At 39.9% G+C, this 21,708-nt stretch overlaps 1 protein-coding gene across 3 annotated transcripts in view; it reads right to left on the bottom strand.

Moving 5' to 3' along the window:
- RELN (reelin) overlaps window positions 1–21,708 on the bottom strand; it is a 515,960-nt gene that overhangs the window by 50,632 nt on the left and 443,620 nt on the right. For all 3 annotated transcript variants that reach the window (XM_050782664.1, XM_050782662.1, XM_050782663.1), the window contains exons 43-47: window positions 19,868–20,015; window positions 17,352–17,610; window positions 16,235–16,484; window positions 12,212–12,380; window positions 130–270 (exon numbers count right to left, since the gene is read on the bottom strand). In XM_050782664.1, coding sequence (XP_050638621.1) covers window positions 130–270; window positions 12,212–12,380; window positions 16,235–16,484; window positions 17,352–17,610; window positions 19,868–20,015 — 967 coding nt within the window. The remainder of the gene's footprint in view (window positions 1–129; window positions 271–12,211; window positions 12,381–16,234; window positions 16,485–17,351; window positions 17,611–19,867; window positions 20,016–21,708) is intronic.

Raw genomic sequence — 21,708 nt, 5'->3', positions numbered from 1 at the left:
CATATTTCAGAAAAAAATGTATAACTTAAGGAAGCATGGGAGTGATTCAAAAACCAGTTACAGAAAAATCTCCTAGATGGAATGTGAATCAGGAGCTTTCAACAGAAGGAAGAAAAAAAATCGACTTACAAGCAGTTTCCCTGGATGCATCTCCCATGGCCACTACACATGTCTATGCAGCCATCCCCGATATAGACATTATCTATTGCCCACGTCTGCTGCTTGTCAAAGGGAGCTGGTTGATGCCAGCGGAAACGAGTGGCTTGGGACCTTTGAAGAAGATGAGAATTTTAATGAAGATGCTGTGGAAAAGAAAATGTGTTCCAGTATGTTTGAATAAGTGCATGGAGAAGTGTAACACAAAAGCATGTACATTCCTACTTCTTTTCTGAAAAGAACGTTCATTATTACATTTTTTTTTTTTTTTGAGATGGAGTCTTGCTCTGTTGCCTGGGCTGGAACGCAGTGGTGCCATCTCAGCTCAGTGCAGCCTCCGCCTCCCGGGTTCAAGCAATTCTCCTGCCTCAGCCTCCTGAGTAGCTGGGATTATAGGCATGCACCACAATACCCAGTTAATTTTTGTATTTTAGTGGAGACAGGGTTTCACCATGTTGGCCAGGCTGGTCTTGAACTCCTGACCTAAAGTGATCTGCCCACCTCAGTGTCCCAAAGTGTTGCGATTACATGCATGAGCCACTGTGCCTGGCTGGCCATTATTACAATATTCCATACAAAACATTGTTTATAGTCAAACCAAACCAACCAAACTGATAGCTTGATCATATATTTTAGCCCAGTGATCTTTCTGAGTGTTGTAAAGAACCGACAGTCAGAAACAAAAATGAATCCTAAAACTGGAAGCCTCAGGGGAGCCATGAGCCTTGGATTTCGTGTGGAAGTACCATGGAGTGACACCAGAGCTGCTGCTAACTTGTAAGTGCAAAATCAGAAAAGATGACCATCCCCGAGCAGCTGCAACCCCTCTGCATTTGGTTTGGGAACAGAACATGGGCTGGATTTCAGCTTCCCACTTGCTTTCTAATTGGACAGAGAAAATTATACAGAGAAAAGAGAGAGCATAATAAATGAGACCAGACTTACTTTACATCGACACAAAAGCGATATAAGTAAAGCTAAAACAGAGGAAGAAATATATTTGCTCATTCACACAGTTCTGGGGAGTGTCTTGCTCAGAAATACAAAAACACGTGTTTTCGGAGGCACTAGATGGCAGTCAAATCCAAGCAATGCCTCAGGCTCAAGTGCATTGAACATGAAAAGACTTTTAGAGGAACCCATTTGTGTTTATTGATCCATATATGTTCTGTCATTAAGAGACCATTAGTCATTTGACTGAGGAAATATCTGTTTAAGGCAGGACAAAAGACCAAACAACAGGAATGTGTTTGCATTTTCCAAATGAAAATATTTCTATAAGTTTAGAAAATGGAGAAGAAACAGACTAGGACTAAAATCTTCACTCTGAAATAAAGAGGTCAGTCCGATACATGTCTGTTGAACGTCTGTACAAACCGGTTTCTCCATAATTTGGCTTGCTCCCCAGCTTCTTCATGTTCCCCCAGCAGAGTGATCTCTGCCTAACAAACTCCTGTCACTTTCCACTGCATTTTACCGAAACCCCCAGTCCTCTCCTTGGCCCACAAGGTCCTGCCTGAGATCTGCCTGAACTTGGGCCTCTGCTTCCCTCCCTCATCATGATCACTGGTTTCTGGAGTACTGTTTCTCCCCTCAGGTCCCAGAGCGCACCGAACTCATTCCCACCTTTCTGCCTGCATGTTCTCTTTTTCTCTATCTCTGTCTCTCTCTGCCTCTCCCTCCCTTCCTCTCTTTCTGCCTGGTTAACTTCTGTGTGTCCTTCGGGTGTCAGAGGAAATGTCAGGTCCTCACAGAGAATTTTTCTTCCTGACCCCTTTTAAAATGATGTTTCTTCCATGCTGTTCTCTCTCATAGCAAACCGTTGTTTTCCTCTTACAGTATTTGTCACAATTACAGTTATACATTTATTTGCATACATATTTGATACATGTCTGTCTCTTTCTTGAACGGTAAGTTACAAGGAACAGGGCAGGGTTGATTCCTTTTTGCTCAACATCATAGACTTCATGTACAGCACCTAGAGCTTAGTAGGTGTTCTAAAGGCCCAGGAAGTTGGTATCCAGGGGCTTCCATTCTCACAGTAAGCAATGTGGAAATGCACCCATGCCCGCAAATTGTGCAACTCAGTGGTTTTGCTGATAAATTATTTTTAATGACTAAATTTATCTAAATTTATTTATAGCTATCTCTGTTTATCTGCAGCAGCAACTTATAATTAACATAGTGGAATACCATATTTCCATAAAACATAATTACTCGGCACCAACATTTATATATATATATATATATATTTTTTTTTTTTTTTAGAGTATAAGCTTCTGAAAGGCAGAGAATATCTCTGTATCCCTTAGGGGAATACTGTTTTGTATCCTCAGTGCTTATAGATAGTAGGTAAGTAATAAACTTTCTTTGTTCCTCTAATATCTTACACATACTTCACCAAAGCCCTCGTCACATTGTCTTAAAAGTGCCTATTCATATGTAATTTCCTGTTAGATTATTTTCCTTATTTATCATTTTATTGTTGGTGGCACCTACAGATGGAGCTTCGTAAACATTTGCTGAAAGGCTATTCAGTTCGTAGTAATAAAGATGCTCAGGAAGACCAAAACACCCTACAAAAGATATCCTGTAGAGTAGATGGGCAGGGCCTGGTGTCAGCTGTGGAGGGGTGGTGATTTGATGGCTGTTAAAGGGGGCAGACAGCTTTCCCGCAGCTGAGAGGTGGCATGGGTTTACTGAGCATTGGCTGTGTTTAATCACAATGTGGGCAACCACTTAGAGAAACTGTACGGAAGATTTAAGAGCCAGATACATTGTTGGAGTTGACAGCATTTATGGGGACTTCCAACGCTGACATTTTCAATTTGTGCAACTCTCTGGCATTTCAAAGAAAAGGAAACGGTAAGAAACTACATGAGAAATGTACTAACATGGGAGCTGGCCCCTTAGGAGTAAAGGTAAGTGAGGGCTTTCATTTGTACTCTGGCACTAGTAGGTTCTATGTCCACGGTGAGTAACTAAACATGTATAATAAGGGAGTTTAATGAGATGATTTTTAAGGCTCCTTCTCAGATGTGATGATTTCATATTCTTAGGAATAACTACACCTAGTAATTATGTACCCATCAAACAAGGATACCCATACTATCCAATATTAATTTGTAAGAATAGGAAACATTTTCACTAAGAACTGGAATATAAGTTAAAAATGAGAGTTTGGAAGTTGAATTGCCAGGACTTCTTATTCCCAGCCCTGTCACAGCTCCACTGTGTGAAGGGGCCACATCACTTATGTTTATGTGCTGACGCTTCCCTGTCAGTAAAACTGGGAAGATGCTACCTTCTGCCTCACAAGGGTGTTGTGAAAATTAATTAGTTCTTGTTTACCAAGACCTACGAGTGTCTTGGTGGAGTTCCTCGGCAGGTGTTGTCATTTATCTTTAGAATGATGGCCACCATCAGCTGCTACTTCTTGGAGTTGGGGGAAAAATGGTCCCAGAGAAGATCTCTCATTTTTCCATATTCGTGAACTCTCTCCTCTTGCTTCTTTTGTGGAGTTACACCATTTCTTCCCCATCTACAGTATGTAGTAAGTGTTACATCAGTTTTGTTTAATAGATATCCATTGCTAAGTAGTTAAAATATTACTGTTAATAGTATGGTTCCTCTCACTGGTGTCCCAGGTATCTCTCTCCACACTACCTCCGCACCTTTTAACAGATTTCACTACACATTACAGAGTCTTCATTTTTGCTCTTTTCTTCAGAATGACTCTACCTATGAAGTCCTCACTGTCATCGTCATCATGAGAAAAAGCCCTTTGAAAGGAACACAATGTTTTAAACCTCTTCTTCCTTCCCTGAAATATCTTTTACTTCGAAAGAGATACATAAAATATTTAAGCCTAGAAAATCTAGCCTAACAATGCCATTCTACCAAAGACAATGATGACGCCCAGTGACCTAAGTCTCACACTGATTCACTAACAAAACTGAAACAAGGCAAGGATCTCTTGGTTCATGATTACTTTGTATTCTCATTAAGTAAATCTTTCAAAACTCCACTGCAACCTCCACAAAATCATCCTACCCTTATCATTACTTGTAAATATGAACAGTTGTTAAGCTATGGGAGGCTGTATGTGTTGCAGCTGTATGTGTTTTGACTTTTGTGTCAGCTTCGGAGCTGAAGCCCCTGGCCCTGTGTGTTTGAGCAACTGACTCTGTGATGTCAGCCCATTTCAAAATGTGTGTCTATTTGCCTTGCAAGCCAAGACCTTTCCTTTATGTTTTGCATAAAATTTCCTCCACTAGCCTGTTTCTTTGTATTAGCCTATCTTCTTTGACAAAGTTGAAGAATATTCCAAAGAAGATATATAAATGGCCAATAAGCACAGGATAAGAAGCCCAACATCATCAGCCTTTAGGGAAATGTCAATGAGAACCACAATGAGATACAACCTCACACCCATGAAGATGGCAACAGTCAAAAAGACAATAACAAGTGCTGGTAAGGATATGGGAAATTAGAATCCTCTGCATTGCTGGTGGGAAGGTAAAAGAGTACAGCTGCTGTGGATAAAAGGTTGTCAGTGTCTCAAAATGTTGAACATAATTACCAGCAATTCCACCTCTAGGTATATATCCAAGAAAAGTGAAAACATACATCCACATAAAATTTGCACAGAAAGGTTCACAGCAGCATAAAAGGTGGAAGGAACCCAAGAGCCTATGAAGTGATGAACAGATAGATAAAATGTGGCATATCCATAAAATGGAATGTTAATCAGCTGTAAGGAGGAATGAGGAGCTGGTACATTCCACAATATATCACACTACACTTTGATGCTAAATGAAGGAAGCCAATTGTAAAACAAACACACATTGTATAATTCCATTTCTATGAACTGCCTAGAACGGGCAAATAAGAACATAGCTTAGTGGTCACCTAGGGCTGGGTGAGGGGTGGGGAGTGACTGCTATTAAGTATAGGATTTCTTTTAGCGGGGACAAAATATTCTAAAATTACACTGTGGTGATGGTTTCAACAACCCTGTGTTTTTGTTTTTGTTTTTTATTTAGTAATGACTAAAAAACATTGAATTGTACACTTTATTTTTTATTTTATTTTTTTGAGACAGGGTCTTATGTTGCTCTGTCATGCAGGCTGGAGTACAATGGCACGATCTCAGCTCACTGCAATCTCTGCCTCCCATGTTCAAGCGATTCTTGTGCCTCAGCCTCCCAAGTAGCTGGGATTGCAGGCATGCACCACCGCGCCCAGGTAATTTTTGTATTTTTAGTAGAGATGGGGTTTCACCATGTTGGCCAGGCTGGTCTCGAATTCATGACCTCAGGTGATCCATCTGCCTCAACCTCCCAAAGTGTTGGGATTATAGGCGTGAACCACTGCACCCAGCCAATATGCTTTGTTAAAGTAAAGAATATGGCCTGGCGCAGTGGCTCATGCCTGTAATCCCAGCACTTTGAGAGGCCAAGGTGGGTGGATCACAAGGTCAAGAGATCGAGACCATCCTGGCCAACATGGTGAAACCCCGTCTCTACTAAAAATACGAAAATTAGCTGGGCGTCATAGCGTATGCCTGTAGTCCCAGCTACTCGGGAGGCTGAGGCAGGAGAATCACTTGAACCTGGGAGGTGGAGCTTGCAGTGAGCCAAGATCGTGCCATTGCACTGCAGCCTGGTGACAGAGCAAGACTCCATTTAAAACAAAAACAAAAAAAAAACCCAAAAAAAACCTCTCTAAATTTGTTTACCTGAAAGTGTTATAGCCTCCCCTCCCCATCTCTTTTCCCCAATCCTTTCACAATGTTGCCCTTTTTTGTGCACAGCACCTTTCCTTAGAACTTCCTGCAGCTTCCATGCTGTGGCTAAAGCCACCTGGGCTTCCAAAGTGTAGTTAATCTTTAAAGAAGGTGTTATCAGCTAGGTCATTAGGGCTAGTAGAAGGGAACAGATCATCTTCAAACTGTGACTTAAAATACCCAAGTCACACCTGAGCCTTTCAGTGGCCACTCCTTTCCCTTTCTCTGTGGATTTGGGTTACCTGCCCTTCCACTGACTCACCCTGGGTCTAAGGTGATATTCAAGAACCCATGCTATTTGAGCCACCTGTTATTTTTAGGTCTGGGGTTAGTAAGGAGGAGGAGGCAGATTCAGATTAGGGGCTATGAAACTGATGTTGGCATCTTCCTCTCTTCCTTTTCAGTCTCTCTCAAGAACTCCTGGCATTCCTGCCTTCCTGTTTCTCCTCGGACCATCTCTCTTAGGCAAGCAATGAAGAGGCAGTACTAATATAGTGGTTAAGTCCATGGCCTCTGGCGCCAGACAAGCTGTATTTATTTCCAGTATCTTACTGAAACTGTTCTTTCGAAGGTCACTCATTCTCTCAAATTGAAAAATCCAGTAAAGCTTTTGTGAAACTTTTTAATTCACTACTCTCTATAGTTTATGTCATTGAAGGCCATATTTTCCTGCTTGTTAATCTCCTCTCACCTGGCTTCTGGATGCCATGTTATTCTGAATCTTCTCTCTGCCTGAATCCTCTCAGCCCCCTTGCTGGCCATTTCTGCTCCTTCTGCTATTAAATTTATGAGTTCCCCCCCCACCTTTTTAAACACTCTCTTATGGAGACAGGTGCAGTTTTACAGCATTGCCTGTTACTCTATGTTTATGCCTCCGAAGTTCATTATCTTCTCTTGGGCTCAGATCTTCATGTCTCTGTCAAATGGACATTTTCATTTGTACCTCGAGCCATCACATGTAATCCAGCATCATTTGACTAAATTTGCCATACTGTCCCTCCTGGAATCAACTTTAGCTTGCTCCTCACATCTTCTCACTATTTTACTAGGCTTCAAACTCTAGAGTCATCTCTTGACGTGTGTAATGGAGAAGGAGAAATTAGTGGCTGGGTTTTAATCAATTCTTTCTTTGAAATGTTCTGTCATATCTGCCTCATTCCTTCAGCTGTAGCCCAGACTTGTTACTTCACTTAGAAGTTATTGTCACAACACCGTTGCCACCTCCTCTTATGTGAATCTGTCTGTTGTCCCAATTTTTTTCTTGGAAGAATATTTTCAGCTCAAACCCACCACAGTTCATTTTGCCTACAAATCTAAACTTTGCCTTGCTCCAATGATTGCTGTAAGTTAACCCAACTCTACGAACCAGCATCTTGTCATAGCTTCCAGATATGAGCCCTCTGCTTGAATCGGCAACTCACGCGCTTCCCCCAGCCCCATACCTATGTGTCCTTGCACTGTCCACATTGTTCCCCTGATTTAGAGTGCTCTTTTCATTTACCCACCTAATTCCTAGCCATCCTTCAAGGCCAGGCCCCATCTCTTCCATGAAACACTCGAATTCTGGCATTCAATATCATCTCCCATTTCTTGATACCTGCAGCATTTCTAGCCCATTCCTCAGTGAAGCATTAAATTATATACAGCAGGTATTACTTTTCAGTTGTTTCTCGGGTATATGTCTGATTTTCCTTAAATAGGTTGTAACCTCCTCCAGCGCAAGAATTTAAGACGGTGCCCTATCCATTATCATGGGCTCACTCTCATTCAAGATTAAGCTGTGACTTAGGAAAACTTCTTAGTCTGAGGTTGAAGTCTGATAATAAACCTGTGTTATGGTTAACAAGTGTGATTATGTGGTTAACTCATAAAAGTAGAAATAATTTTCATTTTTAATAAATCTTGACAATGTTCTCAACACTTCCATGCACATTTATGAGATTTTCATATGGTAAAAACGATCTCCATTTTTCAGATGAAGAAACTGAAGTTTAGAAACACAAAGTAACTTGCCTTAAAAGCTCATACGGGTGAAAAGGCAGAACCCCCCTCACTATGCTACAATGCTTTTTGTTCATTTATTTATAAATCTTCTTTTACGAAGATCTAACTTAACTAATGTGTATGGCAAGGAATAGAAACTATGAATCTATCTACTTCAATTATTTAGGTTTTAACATAGCAATGTCTGGAGCAGAGTGTGATGTATCTTGTGTTTAGTTTCACTGTTCCCTTCCTAGTGAGGAGCAGCAGCATCCCTTCAGGTTTGCAACTCAGAGACCAGGGAGTCATCTTCAGCACTGCCCTTTCCCTCAAGCTCCCATGTCCCTCAAACTGACCCAGCTTGGTCAGTTTCATTGCCTCCCATGTCTCTTGACTTTCTCTCCACTTCTCTTCATGTCTACTGCCTGTACCATTGGCATTTCTTATTTCTGCAAGAGCCTCTTTACATCTACTCTTATCCTCTATTTGTTTTCTGTTTAGAATGGGCTTTTCTGTGGCTACTATGAGAGTTAAAAAAACCCAACAGATGCTGGCGAAGTTGTGGAGAAAAAGGAATGCTTTTATACTGTTGATGAGAGTGTAAATTAGTTCAATCACTTGGAAGACAGTGTGGCAATTCCTCAAAGACCTAGAGGCAGAAATAGCATTCGACCCAGCAATCCCGTTACTGGGTGTATACCCAAAGGAACATAAATCATTCTACTATGGACACACACATATGTTCATTGCAGCAGTATTCACAACAACAAAGACATGGAATCAACCTAATAGCCCATCAATGATAGACTGGATAAAGAAAATGTGGTACATATACACCATGGAATACTATGCAGCCATAAAAAGGAATGAGCTCATGTCCTGTGCAGGGATGTGAGTGGAGCTGGAAGCCATTATCCTCAGCAAACTAATGCAGGAACAGAAAACCAAATACCATATGTTCTCACTCCCACAAGTGGGAGCTGCACAATGAGAACACATGGACACATGAGCGGGGGGACAACACACACTGGGGCTTGTTGGAAAGTCGGGGGTGGGAGGAGGGAAAACATCAGGAAGAATAGCTAACGGATGCCGAGCTTAGTACCTAAGTGATTGGATGACCTGTGCAGCAAACCACCATGGCACATGTTTACCTGTGTAACAAACCTACACACACTGCACATGTACCCCTGAACTTAAAAGCTGGAAATAAGAAAAAAAGAAGAAGCTTTTCTGAATGCAAATCTGTTCATGTCTCCCTATTGCCAAACACTAAACAGGCATTTAAGTGTTCCTATAATGAACCTCCAAATCTTTACAACCTACAGTGGTCTTCATGGTCTGACACCATCTCATACCTCACCTTGCTCCTCTCTTTATCTGATCCATATATTCAACATCTCAAATACACCTGCCCTCTCCTACAATTGGCTACTGTCCCTGTTTGGAACACTCTTACCCTTACACTTTACCTAGTTAACTTACATTCATCCTTCATGTCTTACCTCAAGTATCCTTTTCTTAAGAAAGCATTCCCTGGCTTTCTTGACAGGTCATATCACTCTCCAATATAGAAACTTAGAGCATCATGTACCTGTTTTCCATCACTTATCACAATTGAATTTATATTTACTCCTGTGATTATTGGTGATTTATGGCCAGTACTCCTCTCCCACCAAATTAAAAGCTCCTTGAGTCAGGGATCAGTTCAGCTCCCTCATAGGCCTAGCACATAATTAAACAGTTAAAAAATATTTGTTTTAAGAGTGACTGAATGAATAATTGCTACTGATGACTAGTGACCATTTTAGTTTGGTGAATGGTTTGACGTCAATTTGTGACCAGCCAACCTCAGCTGGCACTCATTACTACTGTGCCAACAATACTGGGATCCTAGCCTTATGGTCGTGTGTTGAGTAGACAAGGCTGCAGTTGTGACATGGTCACAGTCATTCCTGACCCTTACTGAGCACATGCCTTTAAGTTGTCAGCATCACGTGTTTTTTATAGCGAAGAGCTACAAACTGAAATACTCAATTCTGGCCTGCTGGACCACATAAACATTGACATTTCAACATATTTCCAGGTAACAGAGACAGTAATTTTAACTTAAAACAAGGAAACACCATATTTACCAAATAACTGAATGTAAAAGTAGATGTAGTATAGATATGTTTACTCGTGTTTGAAACAAGTAACTCTGAGACTGGCATATTGTTCTAATGATCTTTGGTATATGGCAGAGAAGTGAGTCTGGCTTGGGCTCCCTCCATGCACATTTCTTTTTGAATTACCCAAAGGGCCTTGTTACAAGTCGGTGTCACCTTTAAGACAAGTGTACATGAGCCTCGAGGGTAATATAATAAACAAACTGCTTATTCTCAGTACAGAACGGGGGAAATGGATGCTCATCAGATTTTTCAAATAACATTTGAAAGGGTCAAAATTCTTGTGAGTATGTACAAGAGACAATTAAAAGATAGATTAAAAGATGAGAAATAATTACTTTTCTTGAGTAAAAGACTCAAGGGCATAATGACTAGCTGGAGTAAATCTTAGAATGTCGCTTATTTGCAAAATGTGACTGAGTAGCTGTGTAATAATTCACAGAATTCATAAAGACTTAAAAGACTGTTGCCTTAATGGAGTTTTTTTTCTATTTTACTTATTAAGATCACTTTAATAATTCATGCATGGCAACACCTTTAATGAGCAACAAAATCTCACGTATCTCATTTAAACTTGGCAACTCTGCTGACAGTTAATATAGTCTCGTACCTCTGAGCCAGCAATTGTAAAGCAGCCCTAGGCTGTTAGTAACTGAAACCATCCCATTTATGATAATTCTAAGAAATGTTATGCCCTAGATGAATGGTTGAATTTTATGGCCATTTGCTAGGAAAATTTATTCATTCTTCATTTGTGGGATGACAAAACAATAGTGAGCCCAAACTATAACTCCTGTTCCCCACACTGGATTGGTTGCTTTGCTTCTTTCTTAATGCAGCAACTGAAAACCATTGTCTTGGAGGAAATAGAAGTTTCTATCAAGATGTTAAAGCTTTCCTATAATTAGCACCTAGTTTAGATGGTGAAAGAGAGTGTCATGTAACACCATTCCACTAGGCAAAGTTAATTCTCTGCTTTACTCAAACAGGAGTGGAAATGCACAGATAATTTAGATTTAACTTCTTTATCAGAATTTACTAGGCAATTTTATTTTTATTTACTTTAATTTTTAATATATATATTTTTTGAGACAGGGTCTGGCTCTGTCACCCAAGCTGGAGTGCACTGGCATGATCATAGCTCACTGCACCGTCAAACTCCTGGGCTTTAGTGATCCTTCTGCCTCAGCCTCCTGAGTGGCTGGGACTACAGGCATATACCACCATGCCTGACTAAATTTTTGTAGAAATGGGGTCTTGCTGTGTTTCCATGGCTCGCCTTGAACTCCTGGTCTCAAGTGATCCTTCCGTACCAGGCAATTTTGTTAAGCCCTGATCCCTTTCCATAGAGACAAGAATGAAACACTTCTTTTATATTTTTCACTAGAAATACTTCAGATAATTCTTAAGATAATGTCCAAAATAAAATTTTAAAAGCAGACATAATTTTAATGTACATTTATTTGCTACCTTCATTTGTATGACATCACTCACTCCTATATTTACAGCAGCCTCACTAGCAGAAAACAGACCCTGTTTAAGTCTATTCTGGATCCAGTGGGCCTATTTTAAATGACTTGTCTGGGCATCTCTGAATTAAGTTGGAGAAGCGAAGTGATGCAGCCACTGTTTTCTTTTGTAGTTCATTCTTTAAAAATATTAGAGTTAAAAGTCAGTAAAGGCCTGGCTTTTGGGAAAACGTGGAATAATGTCATGATAAAAACTGGTTTCTGTTTTACTCATTAAGACAGCCTTAAGATTTCCTGGATTTGAATGTTGGCCTGCCCTACTAGGTTGGGGAAGTTCTCCTGGATGATATCCTGAAGAGTGTTTTCCAACTTGGTTCCCAGCATGGCACAAGTATACATATGTAACAAACCTGCAAGTTATGCACATGTATCCTAGAACTTAAAGTATTATATAAAAAAAAAAAAAAAGAAACAGAAGGAAAACAATTAGAAAAAAAAAAAGGCAGCCTTAATAATTCATACATGGCAATACCATTAGCAAGTAACAAAATCCTCACATATCTCATTAAACTTGACATGCCAAATTTTATCATATTTGGGCTCACTATACATAGAAGCATGTGGCGAACATGTAGAAGCATCCATACCTGGTATAAGGAGGGAGAGGCAGAGTAATTCTGGTCCACTTGTTGAAAGTGTCTGACACCAGGATCCGCTGCAGATGATAGCGACTGCATTCCACATTGGTAGGCAGACAGTCCCTTACCAATGGGTGCCATGACAATCCAAGATCCACTGAGTATTCCAATTCAATCGCTGAAACAGGAAACATTATTTTGGATACAAACATATATCTGCAGACCCAAGAACCATACTTGCTTATCATATTTCTATATGTTTTAGTTTCATTCAAATGTCAGTTTGATTTTTTCCTGTATTTATATTTCCTACTTTGAAATGCTTCCTAGTTTTTCTCTCTGTATATTACTAGTTATTATTTTTAAATTTCCATGTTGAAATAACTTTTAAGGGGATATGATCAAATGAAACATAAATTTTCCTGAATCACATCTTAGAATGAAAAGCTTTTGGAACAATCATCGTGACAAAAGTATTGCTTCATATACAGTTATAGTATTTGAGTAGCTGCATATAATTGCTATGATATATTTGTAATATTATAGTGATAGAATATATATCACAAACATATCATTTAAATGGTATATAATTTAATATAGTATAATACTTATAAATTAATATAGTTTAATGGTTAACATACAAATAAGGAACATATTATATATTTTAATAATTAGTGTTCAAACAGTTAATACATTGAGCAGACTTCTCAAATTTTGACCATTTTATAGGAATCCTGAACAACTAATGTCAATTTTGCCCCTGGTATGGGTGAAACTTCTTAGAAATTATAAACTTTTGCTTATATATCTTGCTCTGCTGTGTTATAGAATATAAATAAAATATGGAAATCTGAGGGGTTTAAGGAGCAAGTTGAAGGCCATGGAATATGTGCCAATGCATGCCATCAGGTTGTGGGTCTAAGGAAAGATATTTATTTCTTTCCTTTTTCTTCTGGAACATTCAGCCCATACCCCCATCTTATATTTCTCTCTCCCTATTCACTTTATGAGCTGCCTCAGTCCCCACCTCCCTTCTGAAGGCTGTGGTTCTCAGTCTTGGCTGCACACTGAAATCACCTGGATACCTTTAGAAACGACTGACTCCTGAGTCTCCCTACCAGAGATTCTGATTGAAGTCTTTTGGGGCATGGCCAAGGTGTCAGGAGCTTTAAAGCTTCCCAGGTGATTCTCCCATGCAGTCAGTGTGAGACCACACACCGCCCTAAGGTTTCTAGGTAAATACAATGGCCTGGTCTCAGTCTTCATGGTGCTTGCCTCCTAACAGCATTGGACATTATTGATTACTCCCTGATTCTTGAAATGTTCTTTTATTTTGAGGGACATTATTCTGAGTCTCTGTCTTTTATTCTGACTCCTTTGCTAACTTGCCCAGCTATGGGCATTCTTCTAGACCTTGTTTCTGGCCATCTATTCTACAAGTACACTCTTGATTCAGCGATCACCTCCTCTGTGCCCCAAATTTCCTGGTTTTACATCTCGAAATAGAGTTTGTGTCTACTGAGCCTGGCACTGTGCTGGATGCTGGGTGCGCTGTGATGAGCAGTATAGACACAGTTCCAGCTTTCTATACTGTGTGTCATCTTCACTAAAGGATATCTTCACTTAGAAGTCCTTTCACTTGAATTAAGAAAAACTCACCGTTTTTCCTCATTAACAAACATCTCCTCTTAACTACCACATTTTATCAATGGCAATACTTTTACATTGGTTTTCTGGGTCCAAAATTTAGAAGTGATTTTAGCCGTTGGTATAAGAGGTTGTTAAGAAAAAACACAATTTAGAAGTTATTTTAGAAATTTTATGTTTCTGTCTCCTTTACCCTCTATGTTCAACTCAGTCCTGATATCTGCTGCTTTTTTTTTTCCATTATCTCTTATCAACTTTATCCATTCCATGTCTCTTCATGCCACATAGTGCAAGTCCATATTGCTTCCTACAGAGATGACCACTGTGGTTTCTCTACTGGAATTCTTCTCTACCTACCTTCATTGGCTCTGGAGCTAATCTTCGTGAAACATATCATGTCACCTCTCTGCACTTGTGCTCTCCTGTTCATGACCTTACCAAGCACAAATCCCCACGTCTGCCTTTTAAGGCCCTTCTTAATTTGTTTCCAACTCCACTCAGCCACTTTACTCTTTCATAATATAATTCATTTCCTCTCTCAGGAGGCTGCACCGGCTTGTATAGAAAGTACGTGTGACTGGGCTTACGAGGGCAAAATTTTGGTCCTGGTTGGTGCTGCTGCAGAATGACCATGTGATAACTTACTTCTTTGGGCTCTCCTCTACTTTTTTTTTTTTTTTTTTTTTTTTTTTTTTGAGATGGAGTCTCGCTCTGCTGCCCAGGCTGGAGTGCAGTGGCCGGATCTCAGCTCACTGCAAGCTGCGCCTCCCAGGTTTACGCCATTCTCCTGCCTCAGCCTCCCGAGTAGCTGGGACTACAGGCGCCCGCCACGTTGCCCGGCTAGTTTTTTGTACTTTTTTAGTAGAGACGGGGTTTCACCGTGTTAGCCAGGATGGTCTCGATCTCCTGACCTCGTGATCCGCCCGTCTCGGCTTCCCAAAGTGCTGGGATTACAGGCTTGAGCCACCGCGCCCAACCTGGGCTCTCCTCTACTTTCTATGTGAAGAAGGGAGTAAGAGTCTAGACTGTTTTCAACATCACCACACTGTGCTCTTCTCCATTAGATGCAGACCAGACCTGTTGAGGCTGGTCTGCTCTCAGTTTTAGAAGAACCCCACATCTGCTTCTTTGCTTCTGCTTCCAGCCTAGTTTGGGGGTCCTTTCTTCTCCATCCACCCTTAAAATCTACTTCAACCATCAAGGTCCACTTAATACTTAGCTCCTTTGTGAAATGTTCCCTAACTTCTTATATTGGCCAACCATTGGTCATCTCTTGCTCCCTCGAGTTCTCATTACATTTTGTATCAGCACTGTTCCATGGAACACTTGATTTACTGGGCTCTCTGTACCTACTGAAGACAGGGTGTGCACCTTCTACTTTTCTGTCTTCTCTTTTCCAAGTTCCATCCCCACTGACTAATCTAATCTTGACTGACTGTGTCTGAGGTAGAAAGAGTATCTCTGGCATTCCTCCTAAAGTATGTCTATTACATTCAGACTAATGAGAATATTAAAAATTGTGAATTCTGCAGGACCTTGAAAATAACCAAATTCCTCAAATTTCTGCCTCCCTGCTACCCAGAATCTAAAACTGAATGATTCTAGTTTGTGTCTGCTGGAAGAAGAGTTATATGGGGATGTGAAAGACCAGGAGACCCAGAATCCTGACAGGTCTGTAAGTTCAGATAAAGAGTCCAAGTGTACAGTGATGCCAGCTTTTCTCTCCTAAGATGGGTCTGTGAGTGTGAATGCATGGTATGTGTGAGCGTACACATGCACATACTCATTCTAGGGGGTGCAAATTGGTCACAGTGAGTGTGGCCTGGAATGTGCTGTGATCCACGGTGGCAAAAAATATAGGCAAAATGGGAACAACAAAATGTCATCATTTGGGGGGATATGGAGAGGAGACAATAACTGGTTTAATCTAATGCCCCAAGAATTTAAATCTGTGAATATATGTATTAATAAGTCATATATATATATATAAATAAATCATATTGCTGATTCCTGGAATTCTCTATGTGATTGATGAGAGCCCTTATTGGAAAAATACTGCAAGTATTTATTATTCCGCGAGTCTGATACTAAAAAACTTATGGATTTACAAATTATTATTATTTAGGTTATTTACTTTATAAAAGAAGTCTTCACATATGTATGCTTAAAAAATAAGCTCACATTCTGTTGCTTTCAAAAATCAACTTTTAAAACTCAAGTTATTAATACATGCAGTATATTCAAGAATACAGTGTGGTTTGACTCAAAGTGCACTCGTGTTTTACTTACAGGTCTATCAGAGAGGCACAGTAGTCCTATGACAGAGGCAGCCACAGAAGCTCATGCACACATGCCTGTCCCTCTATCTGGAGATGGCATACTCACCATAACAAGAGTCTGTGACTGAGCAGGAGGCAGCGAAGTCTATCTGTAGGAAGGAATCCTCATTCACGGCAATGTCTGTGCTGACCACGTAACGGGTGCTGGCCTTTTCAATGAAGACCAGGGCATCACCAGTAGAGCCACACACGGGCATTTTGGTGCCTCCTGGGTGAAGCAGCCATTTCCTACTATCAAGGGTTGTGAAATCATCTTCCAAGACCGTATTACCAGAAATATTTCCTCCAATAAGAATCTGAAATGTATTTTTAAAAAATCACAAATTTTCCATTTAGTTTTAAGAAATGGAAAGTTCTGCCTTTTTCGTTTGTTTGTTTGTTTTGATCTGTCAGCCTGCTCAGAACTGGCACCGGACGGCCAGCAGGATGTGAGGGGCCTTTCACAATGCTCTTGTTTATGTCTGCTTGCCCATCTGGCAAGAAGCTACAGAAAACAAATCAGAGGATCGACAAAACCATTCACAGCCTACACCAGCTAAACTGTGCCTTTGGAAATGACATGCACCCAAGCTGGGAAGCAAAATTTGGCTTATGTGTGATTATTTTCCATGTAAAATTTCTATTTAAGGACAATTGTACCCTAAGGCATTTCAGTTCCAATTCTTTGCATGAACACTACGATTTGTTAACAGGTTCTTTGAGTTCTATTTGATATACATTTTATTATGTATAAAGATCCTTTGGAGCAGTCTATAAGGATGTGGGGGAGATTGGTTCATTTTTTTTCCTCAAAGGCTAGGAAAGAGGATTTGGGAACTACTGCATGTGGCACCAATGCTAATTTGCACATTTTCCTTTTCAGAGAATTATAACCTTGTATCACGCTTGATAACGTCCCTCTATCCATATGGCAGAATCCTCTATGAGCAGGACCTAGTCCTTCTGTTGTGTTGTTTATTTTTATAAGCTTAGGCAATTGAAGGAATAGAGAATGAAAGGAAGCTAAATGCCATATCTAATCTAGCTGTGTGCCCTTGGGCAAGTCACTCAACTGTCAGTTCTGGGTTTCATCTACTGAGCAAGCAGGTTGAACTAAATGCCTTCTAAGGCCACATTCAGCTCAAGTGACAACAATTAAAATAGTTAATCCTGAAGAGACTGACCTGATCGATAACCCAGGGGCTGTAGAAGTGCCCATTCTCAGACGGTTGCCACCAGCGAAGGCGAGTAGAACCAGAACGGGCTTTCAAAGGTATCTCCAGGGCAATGTACCTGCCCACATTGCTGGAATTGCTGAAAAGGAACTCCTGAAGAAGACTCCACGAGAGGCCACCGTTGAGAGAATACTGTAGGAGCACGGGTTGGCTCCTGGGGTCAGGAACGCCTTTACCACATCCCAGTCTCATGAAGAACTGCACAAATCTGACATTTGTAAATGTTACTGAAGACTTTCACTTCCACAAGAAATCCACATGCTTAACAACAGACAAGCACATGGGGTAATGCAGGGGAACGAATGGCCTCGATAAATATGGCAATTTAATGAGTGTCCAAAGCAATCACTTCAAAGTCTGATTTCCCTTTTTAATCGGAAAGGGAGTTAATTAAATGTGAAGTCTGAAAAAAGGCAATTCTGCACCCGTATTTGTCTAGCGACTCTCCTCAGAGAAGAGCCTGAGGGACCTGAGCACTCCCTGCACCCTTTGGCTCTTCTATAAAAAGATAGGAGGGGTCTAAAGGCAGTTTAGTGTGGGAGTGTGTGTTGTCATCTATTTAAGATAAATTTTACTCCTTAAACGTTGGAACTGGAAGAATGTAATTAATGTAGTTTATGCCACATAACTGGCAGATTATCTCTTCTAAGGTTTCACCAGTCGTTTTTCTGATCTCATGTTATTGGCTTTGGGAGGCACATTTAAATTCACCGGTTGTAGCACCTCTTTGTGAAAGGCCAGGCATCTTTTGGACGAGGTACGTCAAGCCTGGGCCTCTTTTCTCTCTTTTGTGCTGGGGCAGGGAGCATGAGTGTGGGGTGGTGGTGGTGGTGGCTGTGCCAGGCTCTGACTGTTGCTGGGTCTGGGGATGGATGATACTGGCCACTGAGAATGGTGGCAGCCGGCCAGTGGCAGCGTTCCCAGCTGGCAGGGAGGTGGACAGAGTGGCAAGCAACCAGCTGGGGTGCCAATGAAAACTAGCTCACATGTTATCTTTGGCAGGCAAGCTGCTGCTTTCTGGTCTGGCCACGATGCTAGCTGGTAATGCAGAATAAATTTCATGTGTAACCCAACACACATACCCACTAATGTATGCATGCTGGACATAGGAAAGATATTAAGATGTATAATAAAAATATTATCAGTACCATATGTAAAACCATTCATTCCTCATGAGTTCCCTTCCCCACCCCATTCATTTATCTTTTGACCCTGAAAAAATTGGGATTTTACGTGGAGCATATTCAGTTCAATATATGCAAATCCTACACAGCATGCTACTGAGATGAGCTAAATAATGGAGCTTTTAACATTGGATTAATGAAAACATACATGGTTAGTGTCTAGTGACGTTTACATTTGTAAAAACAATAATCATTTACAGAGAAATACTTTTAGTATTTGGTCTACTTGTATTGAGAAAATCCTTGTATTAACTTAGTGATAGATAAACCATGAGAGAGTTACTTATTTGGGAACACCTAATAATTTCTAAATTAGAGAACTCAGCTGCTAAGAAAAATCTGAAATAAGGAACATCAAATTAAACTATATGCATTAAAGTGGGATAATGATAAAATATTGTTTTTGTAACTGTATAATTATCTCACAGAACTGTATTTTCTATGAAGTGTGATCAAATTTATAATCAATAAATAAAACATTTAGGAAAAAGAAGGGGTAAAAATGTTAAGATTTATTGTAAGATACTCTGAAATATTTCAAAAGACAAAAACATGGTTTCTTTGTTCATTTGCAAAATCAGGTCAGGGTTCCATTTTACACATGTTAAACCATCTTTCTTATCTTCCTTGTTAAGTTTTTGGCTCATCAAATGATCAAGGGATACACATCTTGACAGGACATAATCCTCTGAGCCAGTTTAAAATGTTTGTTTCTGAGTGACTGTGTTCAATTTAGAAAATGACTGCTTAGAATGTGTGAGTGAATCATTGGAAAGATGCTTATAAAGAATAAGGCTGCCCCTTCAAATGTTTTTAACTTAAATTGATAGTGGAGATAAAATTAATTGTGAATAATCTGAAGATATATTGCATTTCAACTAAGCTTTCTACTAAGCATGGTATAAGTGTAAATAATTTCCACATAGTGCAAGTGCTAATGAAAAGTATGTTATATAGAAAGATAAATCCACAATATTTGATTGAAGTTAAAGTAAATTAAACATTATTACTTCCTAATCTCAATCTTATAAAATACCAGATGTTAACTGTTGCCTGTTTAGGTATGTTTCCTTTCTGATTAAGTTTTGAATAATCTCTCTCAATTTTAGATTAGAAATTATGTAAATTGTGTCTTCCTGAAAGCTTTGATAAAGAGAAAAGTTCAGTATTTCTAATGGAAGGCCTTGTCCTTGAAATCTCTCTGCTTCTTTCTGATTTGATTATGTTCTGCTATTATACATTATGATGTGGTTTTTTTCAACAGCATCTAAAAATGATTACCTTGCATGTGATAAATCCAGGTCTCGTGTCATCAACATGCGCAAGCCATCTTCATTGAAAAAGAGGTTGTTGCCACTAGAAAGGATTCCACACTTTCGAGATGGTTTCCCACCACTCATTAATAAGAATCTATCAGATTCTAGCTGACCTGAAAAAATTGGAAAATATGGTTTACCTATGACCCCAACTATAGTGAGTTGTATTATATTTTTAAAAGGAGTATGGTAAACGCATTATGTGGTTTCAAAATACGAAGTCATAAATATTAAAGTAGTGTTTTGGGATAAGAGGCCTTTTCAACATTTTAGCTTGAATTGTTTAGCCTTGGCTGGTATACTTTACAGATTCTTGTGATAGGAGGAGGGGGTATTTTCTTGAGTATCTATGGTCCAGCTAGATGGATCCCTCCTTTCTGCTTGTTCACACTGAAAAAAAGGACACTGGTTAGTAAGAGAGTGGTTCAGGCCATCAGGAAGGTGGGGGCTTGTGTGGCCTTTCCACCAGCCTCTCTACTGTGTCCTTTCTAATGTAAGGATAGTATCAGGCAGGGACAATAAAATATTTTAAAAAACAGTTTTAATGGGAGAAATTTCAATGCCATTTATTATTGCCTATTAAATAACGTCTTTAAGGCTGGGCGCAGTGGCTCACACCTGTCATCACAGCACTTTGGGAGGCTGAGGCGGGTTGATCACCTGAGGTCAGGGGTTCGAGACTAGTCCGGCCAACATGGCAAAACCCTGTCTCTACTAAAACTACAAAAATTAGCTAGGTGTGGTGGCAGGCGCCTGTAATCTCAGCTACTCAGGAGGCTGAGGCAGGAGAATCGCTTGAACTCAGGAGGTGGAGGTTGCAGTGAGCTGAGATTGAGCCACTTCACTCCAGTCTGGGTGAAAGATCAAAACCCCATCTCAATAAATAAATAAATTAATTAATAAATTAAAATAATATAAAATATAAAATAACATCTTTAAAAACCAGCTCTTAAATCTGTTCAGATACTCCAATTTAGTTTATTTTTTCATTGTAGTAAAATACACATCACATAAGATTTACCAATTTAACCATTTCAAAGTAAACAGTTCAGTGGCATTTAGCTGATACACTCTGTTGTGCAGTCATCACTACTACCTAGTTCCAGAACTTTTTCATGAGACTGAAAGGAAACCCTGTGCCCGTTAAACTGTCTCTGTCCCCTCATTTCCCCCTCCTCCAGCCCTGGCAAATGCTAATCTGCTTTCTGTCTTTATGAATTAACTTATTCTGAATATTTCATAAAGACAGATTGACATAATATGTGGCCTTTTGTGTCTGGCTTCTTTCATTTAACATGTTTTTGAGTTTCATCTATGTTGTGGTATGTATCAGTGTTTCATTTGTTTTTATGGCTGAGTAATGTTCCACTGAATGGATATACTTAGATCTAGTTTTAAAATGTATTGTAAAACCATAAATATAACAATTTTACAAAAACTCAGCAAAAAGAAAGAAAATCTTTTTTTTTTTTTTTTTTTTTTTTTTGAGATGGAGTCTCGCTCTGTCGCCCAGGCTAAAGTGCAGTGGTGCAATCTCGGCTCACTGCAAACTCTGCCTCTCAGGTTCAAGCGAATCACCTCCCAGTAGCTGGGATTACAAGTGCCCACCAGCCCGCCTGGCTTTTTTGTGTTTTTAGTAGAGATGGGGTTTCACCATGTTGGCCAGGCTGGTCTCGAATTCCTGACCTCGTGATCCACCCGTCTCAGTCTCCCAAAGTGCTGGGATTACAGGCATGAGCCACTGCACCAGGCCAAAAGAAAATCTTTTAATCCCATTACCCTAATATGGATAGCTATTATATTTAA

This window comes from Macaca thibetana, chromosome 3, assembly GCF_024542745.1.
Source record: "Macaca thibetana thibetana isolate TM-01 chromosome 3, ASM2454274v1, whole genome shotgun sequence".
In the NCBI taxonomy this organism is placed as follows: Eukaryota; Metazoa; Chordata; class Mammalia; order Primates; family Cercopithecidae; genus Macaca; species Macaca thibetana.
The sequence above is the reverse complement of the archived record's forward strand: the minus strand, read 5'-3'. Positions and strand labels throughout refer to the sequence as shown.